Raw genomic sequence first — 14,933 nt, 5'->3', positions numbered from 1 at the left:
TAGGCTGGAGCATCACGGTAAGTGTGAGAGCATCACGGTAAGTGTGAGATGGAGTGCTATTTTGGATAAGGGATTCAGGGACTGCCTCTCTGAGCAGATGTCATTTAACCATGGATTAAATGAATTGAGAGAGTGATGCATGTCAATAGATAGGGAAGAGAGTCCCAGGATGAAAGAAAGGGAATCAGAAAGGGCCCTCAGGTGAGAGCATGTTTGGTTTTTTCCAGAAACAGTGGATTCAGTGTGGCAGGAGTGGATGAGGGAGACCGAGTTGGTAGGAGATAAGGTTGGAGAGACAGCCAGAGACTGGTTTCCTCAGATCTTTTTGCTCTGCCTGGAGAGTAGGAATTACCCAGTTATCTACCAAGCAACAGAGACTGAGAGCTTCCATATCCAGCATAACATGTTAGGCTCTACATTAGTGATTTATATAGATCTTTAGACCTCTGGTGAAGCTGGTGTGAAAAAAGTATAAATGTATTAATTGTGTCTGCATCATGCTAATGGACTTTGCTACATTTTTGTGGGATCTATGGGCCAGATAGCATCTAACCATGTCTGATACTACTGTGTCACAGCCTACAACATGAGGCTGGGATATGTATATGTATATGTGTATATGAATGTGTTGCATGTGTGGCATACATCTATACCCCTTTTTAGTAACACAACTATATGTAGAAAGATGAGACTTTAAATTGAGACTTAGAGCGTGTTCTCCTGGTTGTTCAGTCATGTGTTGACAACCAGAAGGAAATGAAAGTACATCTCTTCCCAGGTTCTCCAAATAGAGTCTTAGAAATTAGAAAATTTTGTTGCCAAAGAGTATAAGGAAAGAAAGATTGAAAAGTACAGCTTTGAGTTTTTAAAACTTAATCAGAGAAAGTTTTAAAAATTCCTAGGGAACTTTATCAGTAAAATTTTAAATAACTAATGGAGTAATAATTTTCATTGTTTTGAGTAAAGATGAATTTCGACAGATTAGTTTTGCTGGTGGAAATCATCACTATTAACTTCATTTATGACCTGGTCTTGCTTTATTAAATAAACTCAGAAAAAATTGAAAAGGAAAGATTTAATGTTGTCTCTTCTGTCCTTAGTAAGAATATTGATGCCAATCAGGCATTTTAGGTGACCCTTTCCCCCACATTAGAAATGTCTCTTGGATGAGGCAAATCAGGTAAATAGCTGAAGCCTTATACTGTGGGACATCTGCCATGCTGCTGGGTGACAAGTAAAGGAGGAGGTGCTAGGCAAGACCTCAGCTTCAAACATGTGTACACTCTGCTTGGAGATCTGAGATTCCCAGAGAGCAGCATAGTATAATAATCCAGGCTCCAGAGCTGGACATTCTGGACATACTCTCCGCTGCCAACTCTGTGATTTTGGGCAAGTCATTTAACCTCTCTGCTTCCTAATGCTTATTTATAAAGTGGAGATAATTGTTTCTACTGATATAAGATATAAGTGAGTTAATATATATAAAGTGTTTAGAATGGTATGTAACATATTCTGAACACTATTGTATTATTATCATCAACGCTGGGATCACTTCTTTTTACATGCACCACTGTCCTTTTGTTTTGGATTCTTTTTCCGAGGCTATTTTTAAAACTTCTTACTAAAGTGTAATAACAAATGTTTGTATAACTTTAGTATAATACTGTGAATTTATTCAAATTGAATCACCTAGGGAATCAGTACTGAGATCAAGACACAGAGTATTATCACAGTACCCTTCTCCTCTTGTACCCTTTTCCTACTTGGCCCTGACCCAAGGTAACCACTTAACCATTATCCTGTCTTGTAACAGTATAGATTAGTTTTGTAAAGGCTGTATATCTTTTTTTTTCTAAAACCTGGCTTTGCCTGAATAAGTTATAAGTGTATATATAAGTGAGGCAGCTATACCCTTAAAAAAAATCTTAATTTTCTTTTAGGTATATTGGATCCTTTTATATTAGTGTTTCTTGGTTTCTCTTTGGCCACACTTGAATATTTTCCAGAAGATCTGCTAAAGGCAATTTTTAACATCAAATTCTTAGCTAGATTGGATTCTCAACTTGAAAGTATGTATCTATCCTTTAATTTATTTATCTGTTGTACTTTATATCCAAGTCTCAGGTCTACCTATACTGAAGAATTTTAATGTTAATAACTTTTTTCTGTTTCTAATAGTATTCATGCTTATTGTAGAAATTTGGAAAACACAGGAATAAAATAGAAAATAAAAAATTACCCATCTTACTAACAAGTAAAACTACCACTTTTAATGTTTTGGAGTATTTCTTTTCTGTCTTTCTCCTTCTCCTGTGTGAATGTTTATATATCCGTGTTTTTTTGTTTTGTTTTGAGACAGGGTGTCACTCTGTTGCCCAGGCTGGAGTGCAGTGGTGCAGTCATAGCTCACTGAAGCCTTGGACTCCAGGATCAAGTGATCCTCCCACCTCAGCCTTCCAAGTAGCTGGGACCACAGGCGTGTGTCACCATGCCCAGCTAATTTTTTTTTTTTTTAAGAGCTGGGATCTCACTGTATTGCCCAGGCTGGTCTCAAACTCTTGAGCTCAAGTGATTCTCCCTCCTTGGCCTCCCAGATGCTGATATTATAGGTGTGAGCCCCCACACCCAGCCTGTATTTAATTTTAATTTGTTAAATTTTTTATTTTTATATTTTGAGACAGAGTTTTGCTATGTTGCCCAGGCTGGTCTCTAACTCCTGGCCTCAAGCGATCCTCTTGCCTCGGCCTCCCAAAGTGTTGGGATTACAGGCATGAGCCACTGTACCCAGTCCCTATATGAATTTTATTTTATTTTACATTTCTTTCTTTTTCTTTTTCTTTTTCTTTTTTTTTTTTTTTGAGATGGAGTCTTGCTCTGTTTCCCAGGCTGGAGTGCAGTGGCTCAATCTTAGCTCACTGCAACCTCCGCCTTCCCATTTCAAGTGATTGATTCTCCTGCTTCAGTCTCTCGAGTAGTGGGGATTCTAAGTATGTGCCACCATGCCCAGCTAATTTTTCTATTTTCAGTAGAGACGAGGTTTCACCATGTTGGCCAGGTTGGTGTTGAACTCCTGACCTCAAGTGATCTGCCCACCTCAACCTCACAAAGTGGTAGGATTACAGGCATGAGCCCCCATGCCTGGCCCCTATATGAATTTTAAAACAAAATTTGGATTATTTACATATTCACTTTTGTATGCTGCCTTTTTCCATCTAACTATATTTTGAGCAATTTTCCATGTTATTAAATATTTTTTGATGTCTTTTTTTATTGGCTGCATAATATCCTATTACATGGATATAATAAAATTTGTCACAGATTGTTTCCAATTCCTCATCATTGTAAGTAATGATTTGTTATACATGAATCATTGTTTCCTTAGGATAAAATCCTAAGCGTGGAATATTAGGTGAATGAAAATTCTTAGGAGTTTTTTTTTTTTTTTTTTTTTTTTTTTTTTTTGAGACGGAGTTTTGCTCTTGTTGCCCAGGCTGGAGTGCAATGGCATGATCTTGGTTACCCAAAACCTCACCTTCCGGATTCAAGCAATTCTCCTGCCTTGGCCTCCTGAGTAGCTGGGATTACAGGCATGCGCCACCATGCCCGGCTAAGTTTGTACTTTTAGCATAGACGGGGTTTCTCCATGTTGGTCAGGCTGGTCTTGAACTCCTGACCTCAGGTGATCCGCCCACCTCAGCCTCCCAAAGTGTTGGGATTACAGGCGTGAGCCACTGTGCCCTGCTGGGAGTATTTTTTAAATGTACTTTTAACATTCATGATTAATGAGAACAGTGCAGGAGTTGGTCCTAATCATGTCACTGAATGTAATAATTTAAAAATATAAAGCATACGTTTGTAAATTAGAAATGTAAACAGTTCTAAATACTGTTAGAATAAAAGCATCTATTAATAGTGGGGATAAACAAATGTGAAAAAAATGGGTTGTCTTTCCTAGGTCTCAGCTATCAAAATTCATTGGTATTTTATTAATTTCAGTTTTATCTTCATCTCAAAGTGCAAGAGTCCAGTTTCATCTTATGGAGTTAAATAGATCAGTCTGCTTGGAATGCCCTGAGTTTCAGATTCCGTGGTTTCATGACCGCTTCTGTCAACAATATAATAAAGGTTTGAGTTTTCTTTTAGTCAGATAGCAAAGTTTAATTCTAAAGTAAATTATTAGGTAGTACATTGTTAATCTTGTTATACTTAAATACGACACGAGCCTTCCCAAGAGTGCCATGACCTGTTTAATATTTTATATGAGATATTGTAGGTGAAACATTATAAGAATTTCTTCATATTTGGGACATAACCCTCTTAGTTGAGAGCAAAGAACTTGTATTGAATTTAGTGTCATTATATAAGATACTACATTGTGAAGCTCTTGTTGAAAATATTAATCTTTATTTTTCAGTTTGTAGAATTGGGATGATTTTCATTAAAAAACTGATTAAGGCCGGGCGTGGTGGCTCACACCTGTAATCCCAGCACTTTGGGAGGCTGAAAGGGGGGGCAGATCACCTGAGGTCAGGAGTTCGAGACCAGCCTGACCAACATGGAGAAACCCCATCTCTACTAAAAATACAAAATTAGCTGGGCGTGGTGGCGCATGCCTGTAATCCCAGCTACTTGGGAGGCTGAGGCAGGAGAATCACTTGAACTGGGGAGGTGGAGGTTGCAGTGAGCCAAGATTGTGCCATTGCATTCCAGCCTGGGCAACAAGAGCAAAAACTCCGTCTCAAAGGAAAAAAAAAGAAAAAAAAGATTAAGTAGACTATTTATTTTTTTATAAAGGTATTGGTGGCATGGATGGAGCACAACAGCAGATTTATAAAATGTTAGCAGAGGTACTAGGAGGAATCAATTGTGTAAAAGCCTCGGTTCTGACGCCTTATTACCACACAGTAGGTAAGTTATTGGTAGGTTATTAGTTACTTTCAGAAAATCAAACTAATTTGAATAGAGTCATCTTATCAGTTGGAATTTTTAAAAATTTTTTGAATTTTTTTCAAGTTGTTATTATTATTAAAATTTTCAAACGGAGGTAGAAAGAGCAATAGAATAAATCCTCAAGTTCCCGTGGCCCAGTGTTGATAGCCAGGAGCATTTTCTATTCTTTAGAAAAAAAACAAAAATTAAGGTCAGTCCTCCACCAATTCTAAGTAAAACCCAGATTCAGATTCACTGAACATTTCTGGATCTTCAAAAGATTCTGTCCTCTCCATTCAGTGTGTGAAAATAAGGGTAATGACTCTTTAATTTCTATTTCATTGTTTTAAGTTCATCTGAAAAACTAAGTTGGTTTATCAGCCTGGATGGAGATTTCCAAAGACACTGTGCTTGATGCTAATCTGATTAATCTTGTTTCTCAACTGGTCTAGTTGTAGAATGCATTCTGATTGAATTGTGGATCACATAAAGCTAGTGGACTAGCTTATGTTGATGGCAATATAAAATTTTCAAAGATATTGCCACATTCAAGTGGTGATCTTAAATGAAAAAGATAAAATTTTAAGATAATTAACATAAACTTTCTAAATTTAGGTTTAGAAAACCTCTGCATATACAGGATATTTAAAAGGATTATAAACTTGGTATAAACTAACAGTGTAAATGGTAGCCAAAAATCAAATACTATTTAAACTATATTGTTAATAATAACAAAAAAGTTGGTAATCCCATTGTATTCTATTTTTTAGACACCTTAATTTTTTTTTTTTTTTTTTTTCATGTTGTCCTTTTTAAGAGACAGTGACAAGTAGGGTCTAGAAACAAAGGAGGACAGATAGTGAAGGATCTTGTCTAATCATGTCCTAGACAGAACTAGAGAAGACTAGGATTGCATGGATTTCAATCCTTGAGCAAGTTCTTCTGAACCTTGTTAACTTCTTCATCAGTGAAATGGGGATAATAATGCCTACTTGATAGGATTAACTGAGGTATTGCATTAAAGCATTTAACGCTATCCTTGGGACATAGTAAGTGCTCAATAAATTTATTTTTATTTTGATTTTTTTATAGAGACAGGGTCTCACTATGTTGCTGGTCTCAAACTCCTGGGCTCAAGCGATCCTCCTGCCTCAGCTTAGCCTCCCAAAGTGTTGGGATTACAGGTGTGAGCCACTGTGCCCAGCCCAATAAATCTTATTTAAAAAAAAAAAAAAAAGGATGTTTAGCCTGAAAAATAGAAGTCTTATGGGGACCATAATGTTTTAAAATGTTTGAAGGATTGTTAAGTAGAAGAACTAGGTATCTCTATCTCAAAGATGAACAAAATGGTAAAAATGAAAGGAAGCAGACTTTAACTTAGTGTAAGGGGAATTATTGACTGCTTTCTGAAGAAGTAATGTTGAGGCAGAGGCTGAATATTCAGATCATAGATGTGTGTGATTTTTGCACTGGGCAGAAAGGTGAACTAGATAATCATTAATGCTCTCATCTTGTGCTACAAAACACAACTTTCCTTTGATTTTATATTAATCAGGATTGAGTTGGGTATGAGTGACAAAAATCCATAAATTGGCTGGGCACAGTGGCTCATGCTCATACACATAGTCTCAGCACTTTGGGAGGCTGAGGTGGAAGGATGGCTTGAGCTCAAGAGTTTGAGACCAGCCTGGGCAATATAGTGAGACCCTGTCTCTAAATAAATAAATAAATAAACAAATAAATAAATAGTAGGCATGGTGGTATGCCCCTCTAGTCCCATTGCTCAGGAGTTTGAGACCAGCCTGGGCAATATAGTGAGACCCTGTCTGTAAATAAATAAATAATTAGCAGGCATGGTGGCATGCCCCTGTAGTCCCATTAGGAGGCTGAGGTGGGAGAATCTCTTGAACCCAGGAGTTGAGTCTACAGTGAGTTATAGTCACGCTACTGCACTCTAGCCTCAGTGACAGAGCAAGACTCTGTCTCTAAAACAAAAACAAAACAAAACAATAAACAAACATTGAAGCTGGGCATGGTAGTGCAAGCCTGTAATCCTAGCTACTCTGAGAGACAGAGGTAGGAGGATCACTTGAGCCCAGAGGTTTGATACCAGCCTGGGCAATATAGTGAGAAGCCATCTCTTTTTAATATTTTTCTTTTTTTCTTCAGAACAATATGAATATAACCCCATCTTTAAAAAAAAAATTACATGAGACATGCTTAACATAGAAAAACTAGAAAAGGAAGATAACAGAAAAGAAAAATTACCCATGATATAGCCACTGTTTGCTTTTGGTGTCTGTTTTCCTAACTTAAAAAAAAAAAAAAGACAAAAATGGTTTTCTTCTGTAGTGTTTGTGTTTTAGTCCTTTTCTGCTGCTACAACAAAATACCTGAGACTGGTTAATTTATAAACAACAGAAATTTGGCCGGGCGCAGTGGCACACGCCTGTAATCCCAGCACTTTGGGAGACGGAGGCGGGCGGATTACCTGAGGTCGGGAGTTCGAGATCAGCCTGGCTAACATGGTGAAACCCCGTCTCTACTAAATATACAAAATTAGCTGGGCGTGGTGGCGCACGCCTGTAATCCCAGCTACTCCAGAGGCTGAGGCGGGAGAATCGCTTGGACCTGGGAGACGGAGGTTGCAGTGAGCCGGGATCATGCCACTGCACTCCAACCTGAGCGACAGTGAGACTCTGTATCCAAAAAAAAAAAAAAAAAAAGGAAAAAAACCGCAGAAATTTATTTTTCACAGTTCTGGAGGCTAGGAAGTACAAGCTCGAGGTACCAACAGGTTTGGTATCTAGTAAGGACCTGGCCTCTGCTTCCAAGATGGTACTTTGAATGCTGTGTCCTCCCATGGCAGAAGGGACAGGAAGGCAACAGAGGATGCTCTTTTATAGGGTCACTAATCATATTAATGAGGGCTCTGCCCTCATGACTTAATCATCTTGTAAGGGTTCTGCCTCTTTTTTTTTTTTGAGAAAGGGTCTTGTTCTGTCACCTAGGTTGGAGTGCAGTGCAGGAGTGCAGTGGCATGATCGCGGTTCATTGCAACCTCTGCCTCCAGAGCTCAAGTGATTCTCCCACCTCAGCCTCCTGAGTAGCTGGGTCTACAGGCACACACCACCACATCAGGCTAATTTTTGTATTTTTTGTAGAGATGGGGTTTCACCATGTTGCACAGGCTGGTCTTAAACTCCTGAGCTCAAGCAATCCTCCTGCCTCTGCCTCCTAAAGTGCTAGGATAACAGGTGTGAGCTACCACGCCTGGCCTAAGGTCCCACTATTATTATTAACACATTGATGATTATGTTTCAACATACGAATTTTGGGGGACATATTCAGATCATAGCAGTTTATAACTTTATATGTTGTGAATATTTTTCTATGCCAACAGATATGCTTATAGAACATCTTTTTTAGTTACTGCATATTTCATTGAGTATGCTATGATTTAATCAATCCGTAAGATTTTTTTGATGGTATGTCCATCTGTCAAACAATGCTGCAATTTCATATAACAACAATAATAGATTTATCTTTATATAATGCTTATTATGTGTTAGACACCATTTTAAGTACTTCATAAGTACTTGTGTGTGTGTATGTGTATAGTAAACTTATATCCCTCTGAAGTATGTAAATTATTTGCAGATGAGGAGACTATACCTGGCAAATGACAGAGCCGGGATTTGAGCTTGGCATTCCGGCTCTAGAATTCATTTTCTTAATGAATTCTATATATTTCGTGTTTCATAATTAACTTAAAGATGGTTCAGTGCCTTAGTTTTTCACCAGAGTTCCATCTGATTCTTTTCAAATCACAGACATCATTTCAGGAAGTATATTTAAAAGATAAGAATGACTTTAAAAACATAACAACAATATCATCTTTATCATCCTATAACCATTAATAATAATTTCTTAATATCTTTTAAGAAATGTTCAGCAGTATAGGAAATTTAACATAAGTAGAGAGATGGGAAATTTTAGATAAAATTTAACATTTTATCGAAATATTAGATTTGGCATACTATAATGAACTCAATGATCAAGGATTGAAGGTAGTAGAATTATGGGAAATGTAACATAAGTAGAAAGATATGGGAGATTTTAGATAAAATTTAACATTTATGGGAATTACAAGAAATGTAACAAAAGTAGGGGGATATGGGAAATTTTAGATAAAACTTCACATTTTATCGAAATGTTAGATTTGGCATACTATAATGAACTCAATGATCAAGGATTGAAGGTAGTAGAATTATGGGAAATTTAACATAAGTAGAGAGATATGGGAAATTTTAGATAAAATTTAACGTTTTATCGAAATGTTAGATTTGGCCTACTATAATGAACTCAATGATGAAGGATTGAAGGTAGTGGAAACTATTCCTCATACGTCTCATGCACTGCACCCCTATACCTTAGCTTTTCCTGTTTTAAGTGTCTTTTATGTTTATTTTATAGTTTATTTGTCCAAATTGGGATCTTAACATTCCACTTGGTTGGTTTGCAGTTTTTGGTTCAACTTTTCCTTTCCTACTTCTCCTTTTTTTAACTTAAAATTTGAGAATAAGTTTTTTTTTCCACATTTCGAACTTTTCTAATTGCAACCCTGTGATAACATTTAATATGTCATCTAATAGTTTTTAATGTTTTTACTGTAAACCTGGGTTTGCTGTAAACCATTAGTGATATCTAGAGACTTGATTAGATTTTAGGATTTTTTTTAGGTTTTTCTTTTTGGCCAAAAACTTCATAAGTGTCTTGTACTTCTTTTTGCATCCTCTCAGGAGGCACACAAGGCTGGTTGTCTTTTTCTTTTTCTTTCTTTTCTTTTTTTCTTTTTTTTTTTTTTTTTAGACAGAGTCTGGCTCTGTTGCCCAGGCTGAGGTTCAGTGGCACAAGCATGGCTTACTGCAACCTTGACCTCCTAGGTTCAAGGGATCCACCCACTTCAGCCTCCTCAGCCTGAGTAGCTACCACTACACCTGGCTTATTTTTTAAATTTTTTGTAGAGATTGGGTTTTGCCATGTTGCCCAGGCTGGTCTGGAACTCCTGAGCTCAAGCGATCTGCCTGCCTCGGCCTCCCAAAATGCTGGGATTACAGGTGTGAGCCACTGTGCCTGGCCTGGTTGTCTTTTATATATTAAGACTCATCAGTGGGTTTGTATGTTGTCAGCTGATTCATTCAACAGAAAGTTCCCCTGTCAGCTTTTCACCTGCTGATTTTAGCAGTTATTAATGATCACTCATTGCCTAAATCCATCATTCAGAGGGGTGGTAAAGTAGCGATATTCTACATCTATCATGCCTTCTACATTTATTAGCTGGAATTTGTCTAAAAAGGACTTTCCCATATCAACTGTTTAGTTACCCTTATGTACAATTCATGTAGAAAAGACAGGATAAATGCTTGAGTCTTTTCTCTTTATTAATTTTCAGATGAGTTGGTTTAGCTTTCTCCAAATGTAATCAAGAGCCTTAAAGAGATTGAAACTCTTTAATGTGATTTGGCCTAGCCCAGTGCTAAATGTAGCCCAGTACTTAATATTGTTTTGTAATTCTTCTGGTTGATTTTTTGATTGATTGATTTCCAAAGAGAGGTGCCATTGGACCAGATCTTAGAAAAATAACTTGGATAATTTGACAGATTCATCATTCTTCTGTGAGTGTGTATGTGTACAAATATATGCATGTATGTTTCAAATATATCTTAAACTTTTATCTGTAAAACTTTACCTAATTCATACTACCAGTTTCTATGCTTCCTTAAGATTTTGAGTGTATCTTGGATAAAAGAAAAAAACCTCTTCCATATGGAAGCCATAATATAGCATTGGGACAACTACCAGAAATGCCATGGGAATCAAATATGGAAATAGTTGGATCAAGGCTGCCACCAGGAGCTGAAAGGTAATTTGTTTCTTAGTTTTAGATTGTATTAATATCTAAATGTTAAATTTGGTGTACTATACTGAAGTCAATGATCAAGGATTGAAGGTAGTGGAATCTGTTCCTCATATGTCATGCATTCCACCTTTGTAACTTTCCTTTTCCTGTTCCTTCTGCTTTAATGTTCTCCCTTCTTCTGTCCAAAGCCTAGCAATCTCCCTAACTAAAGTGCTAAAAGAATTGTCCTCAACTAGAAGTAAAATAGTATCTTCTTTTGCGCTCCCATACTTCTTTACTTTTCTCATAGCACTTAGCCACTTCCTATACTGCATTACAGTAACTTACTATACATCATGTGTTCTCTGTTAGACTGTAGGCTGTGTTGCTTCATATTTGTACCCCTCACAGTGGTTTACATATAGTAGGCATGTGTAAATATATTTTGGACAAAAAAAATGGATGAAAGCAGACAAATATTTACAATAATTTTGTGTAAATAGGTTTGTCATCAATTACTAATTTCTTAGTAGAAACATAACTTGATATACTCATTTATATTCATTGGCTTTTGTTAGTTTATAAAGATGCAATCTTGTTTCTGAAAAGCTTGTAATTATTGTTTCTTATTTTGATTTTAGAAGTAAATTTTTTTATCTTATGTAGGATTGCTTTGGAATTTTTGGGTGCAAAAGCACTTTGTAGAAATATCCCTCACATGAAAGGAAAATCTGCTATGAAAAAACGACATTTGGAAATTCTGGGGTATCGTGTAATTCAGGTATGAAATACTCATGTAATTCAGCCTCTAAAAAGCCCAGAGACACTAGCCGTACATGTGCTTCCTTTTAATGTGAAAGTTCCAGAATTACCTTTTTAAATATATTTTTTAAAATGTATCACTCATACAGGCCAGGTACAATAGCTCATGCCTGTAGCTACTTGGGTGGCTGAGGTGGGAGGATTGCTTTATCCTAGGAGATTGAGGCTGCAGTGAGCCATGATCATCCCACTACACTCCAGCCTGGGTGACAGAGCAAGACCCTGTCTCATAAAAATAAATAAATAAAAGTTGTCTTTATTTTATTGTCTTTAGAATATCTATATCTTATGATTTCTATATCTTACAAAGGAGAGAGGCACTGTAGAGATGGATAGAGTTATCAGAGGAAACAACTAGGTATGAATATAGAAGACTATGTGGGGAAAAAATGTCCATCATTGGTATTGTAGGAAAAGGAGGATGAAAGAGCAGAAAAAAGTATTCTTTTTTTTTTTTTTTTTTGAGACGGAGTCTCACTGTCGCCCAGGCTGGAGTGCAGTGGTGTGATCTCGGCTCACTGCAGGCTCTGCCCCCTGGGGTTCACACCATTCTCCTGCCTCAGCCTCCCACGTAGCTGGGATTACAAGTGCCTGCCACCTTGCCCGGCTAATTTTTTGTATTTTTAGTGGAGACGGGGTTTCACTGTGCTAGCCAGGATGGTCTGGATCTCCTGACCTCGTGATCTGCCCGCCTCGGCCTCCCAAAGTGCTGGGATTACAGGCGTGAGCCACCGCGCCCGGCCAGAAAAAAGTATTCTAGGCAATGTCAGAAGGAACCACTTGGCTTCCAATAAAGGTTCACAGGCTATCCTTATGTAAACTAATTTCATAGGATTCCTACAGCTTTGATCAGTAGTGCTTATATGTCTTCCTCAATGTTTTTTGTTGTTGCTTTAAAACTTTTGTTCAAACTACATTACTTATTTTCAGATTTCTCAGTTTGAATGGAACTCTATGGCACTGTCAACAAAGGATGCTCGGATGGACTACCTGAGAGAACGTATATTTGGAGAAGTCAAGTCATGTTTGTAGTTTTTATTTAAAATGAATGTTATCATGTGTTACATTTGGACTTATTTAAAAAAAGTGGCCTGTCTCAATTAAAAAATAGGTACAAATGTCCTAAGGTGGGAACATGCCTGGCATGTTTGAGAATAACAAAGGATCCAGTGTGGCTGGAGCAGAACAAGTGGGGAGTGGGGTGGGAGTGTATAAGAGAAAAGATACACTCTGGCTCTGTCATTTGACCAAGAGGTCAAATACAACCTCTTGGCTACTCTGAGCGAGATGAGAAGCCATTGGAGGGTTTCAAGAAAGGAATGATATGAACTCACATTTTAACTGCGTTACTTTGGCTACCTTGTTGAGATAAGAAAAGACTATGATGAGGCAAATGTGTAAGAAAGAAAACTCTCTATTAGGTCATTGCAATAATCCAGACAAGAATGGATGGTGGCTTGGAGAGAGTGGTAGCAGTGGAGGTAATGAGAAGTAGTCAGATTTTTTGGATGTATTTTGAAGATAAAGGCAACCGAATTTGCTCACTGATTGGATATAAGGTATGAGAGAAATAGGAGTCAAGGATAATTCTAAGTTTTTGTCCTAAGCAACTAAGAGGATGTCATTAGCATTAACTAAGATGGGGATAGTCTACAGGAAGAGCAAGATGAGGGGGCAGGTGGTGGGGGTTGATCACAAGTTTGTTTTAGATATGTTGAGTTTGTGATGTCTTTTAAACATCTAAGTGGATATATCAAATAGAGCATTCAGTAAATGAGCTTGGAGGTCAGGGAAGAGGCCCAGGCCCCAGATATAAATGTATAAATGTCAGCGATATTCAATGCCATGAGAGTAGATGAAATCGCTTAAAATGAGATTAGAGACGAGTGTGAATGGAGGAGAGGTCTGAGGACTGAGTTTTCAGGTGCTCCAACATTAAAAGATTAAGAGGAAGAGGAGGAATCAGGAAAGGATACTGAGCAGGGATGGCCAATGAGGTAGGAGGAAGAAAGGTAGTAATACTTCCTAGAAGCCAAGTGGATAAAGCATTTCAAGGGGGAGGTGAGTAGTTGTATCAGATGCTGCTGATAGGTCAGGAAAGATGAGAAATGGGAAATGGCTATTAAATTTAGCAACATGAAAATCATTAGTACTTTGAAAATAGTCGTTTTGAAGTGGTGCATGTGAAAGCCTGACTGGTTCAAGAGAAAATGAGAGGAGATACGTTTTCTCCTAAATGGAAGCAAAGAAATGGGGTAGTAGCTGAGTGGACCAATCTTGACCTGGTGTAATCCTACACGTTGAGGGAATAATGGCTTTTCCCTGTCTTACAACACATTTATTCAATAAAATGGTTACTAAGGGCCTACTATGTGATATAATCCCCCACCCTTCCTCTGAGAGTGATGGTTTTGTGCTCAGCAGGCCACAGCCTAACTACTCTCGCTTAGGCCACCTGGTGGTGGTGGAGGTAATTGACCATCTGAAACGTGGCTATCTTCTGACTCCATGACCCTGTCAATTCACACTATCTCAAAATAAGTTGGTAGCTGGAGTGCCTTCAATCATAAGCATAGCTTTAAAATATGTGTCTTGCATGTAATTTGCTTCACTGATATTTGGCTTAGGCTTAGTTGAAATACATGTTTAAAATATCCAATGACTTTGCATGATTTGAACTCCATTGCTTAATGATTTTGTGGAATATTAACTTCACAAAACGTTTTGTGAAAAACAAAATCAGAATAGTAAGTGAAAGATGTCTCATTGTCTCTTCCACTTTCTGAATTTCCTCATACTTACATTAGTGGAAATGCTAAATTCAGTGTTTAATTTCCATGAAATGTGTTCTGTTTCTCAAGCAAGTGATAACAAAAACTAAACCCTTGAATAGGTTAAAATACTTTACTATGCAACTTTAGAATAAAATGATTAGGCTGATGAGGGTTATAAAGGGTTTCCTTTGGATATAAATAATTAAAAATTTAGTCATTATATACTTGTGGTACATGGAAATCTTGATTGAATAACCCTGGTATACTTTCACTAGTTGTTACACATGATCTAACTTTTTACCTGTCACATCTCCTACTCTCTCTAGGCCAGCAGTCCTCAACCTTTTTGGCATCAGGGACCATTTTTGCGGAAGACAGTTCTTCAACAGACAGCAGTTGGGGGATGGTATGATTTCAGGATGAAACTGTTCCACCTCAGATCATCAGGCATTACTTAGATTCTCATAAGGAGCATGCAACTTAGTTCCCTCGCATGTATAGTTCAC

At 37.5% G+C, this 14,933-nt stretch overlaps 1 protein-coding gene across 2 annotated transcripts in view; it reads left to right on the top strand.

Moving 5' to 3' along the window:
- FASTKD1 (FAST kinase domains 1) overlaps nucleotides 1–14,018 on the top strand; it is a 45,440-nt gene extending 31,422 nt beyond the window's left edge. For both annotated transcript variants that reach the window (XM_030802257.1, XM_030802256.1), the window contains 6 exons: nucleotides 1,941–2,069; nucleotides 3,997–4,125; nucleotides 4,795–4,908; nucleotides 10,717–10,855; nucleotides 11,498–11,612; nucleotides 12,584–14,018. In XM_030802257.1, the coding sequence (XP_030658117.1) occupies nucleotides 1,941–2,069; nucleotides 3,997–4,125; nucleotides 4,795–4,908; nucleotides 10,717–10,855; nucleotides 11,498–11,612; nucleotides 12,584–12,685 (728 nt within the window). In that variant the 3' untranslated portion in view covers nucleotides 12,686–14,018. The remainder of the gene's footprint in view (nucleotides 1–1,940; nucleotides 2,070–3,996; nucleotides 4,126–4,794; nucleotides 4,909–10,716; nucleotides 10,856–11,497; nucleotides 11,613–12,583) is intronic.
- Nucleotides 14,019–14,933: the final 915 nt, after the last annotated feature.

The sequence above is a fragment of the Nomascus leucogenys genome, chromosome 22a (genome assembly GCF_006542625.1).
Source record: "Nomascus leucogenys isolate Asia chromosome 22a, Asia_NLE_v1, whole genome shotgun sequence".
Classification (NCBI taxonomy): Eukaryota; Metazoa; Chordata; class Mammalia; order Primates; family Hylobatidae; genus Nomascus; species Nomascus leucogenys.
Note: the sequence above shows the minus strand (reverse complement) of the source record. Positions and strands in the feature narration are given on the sequence as shown.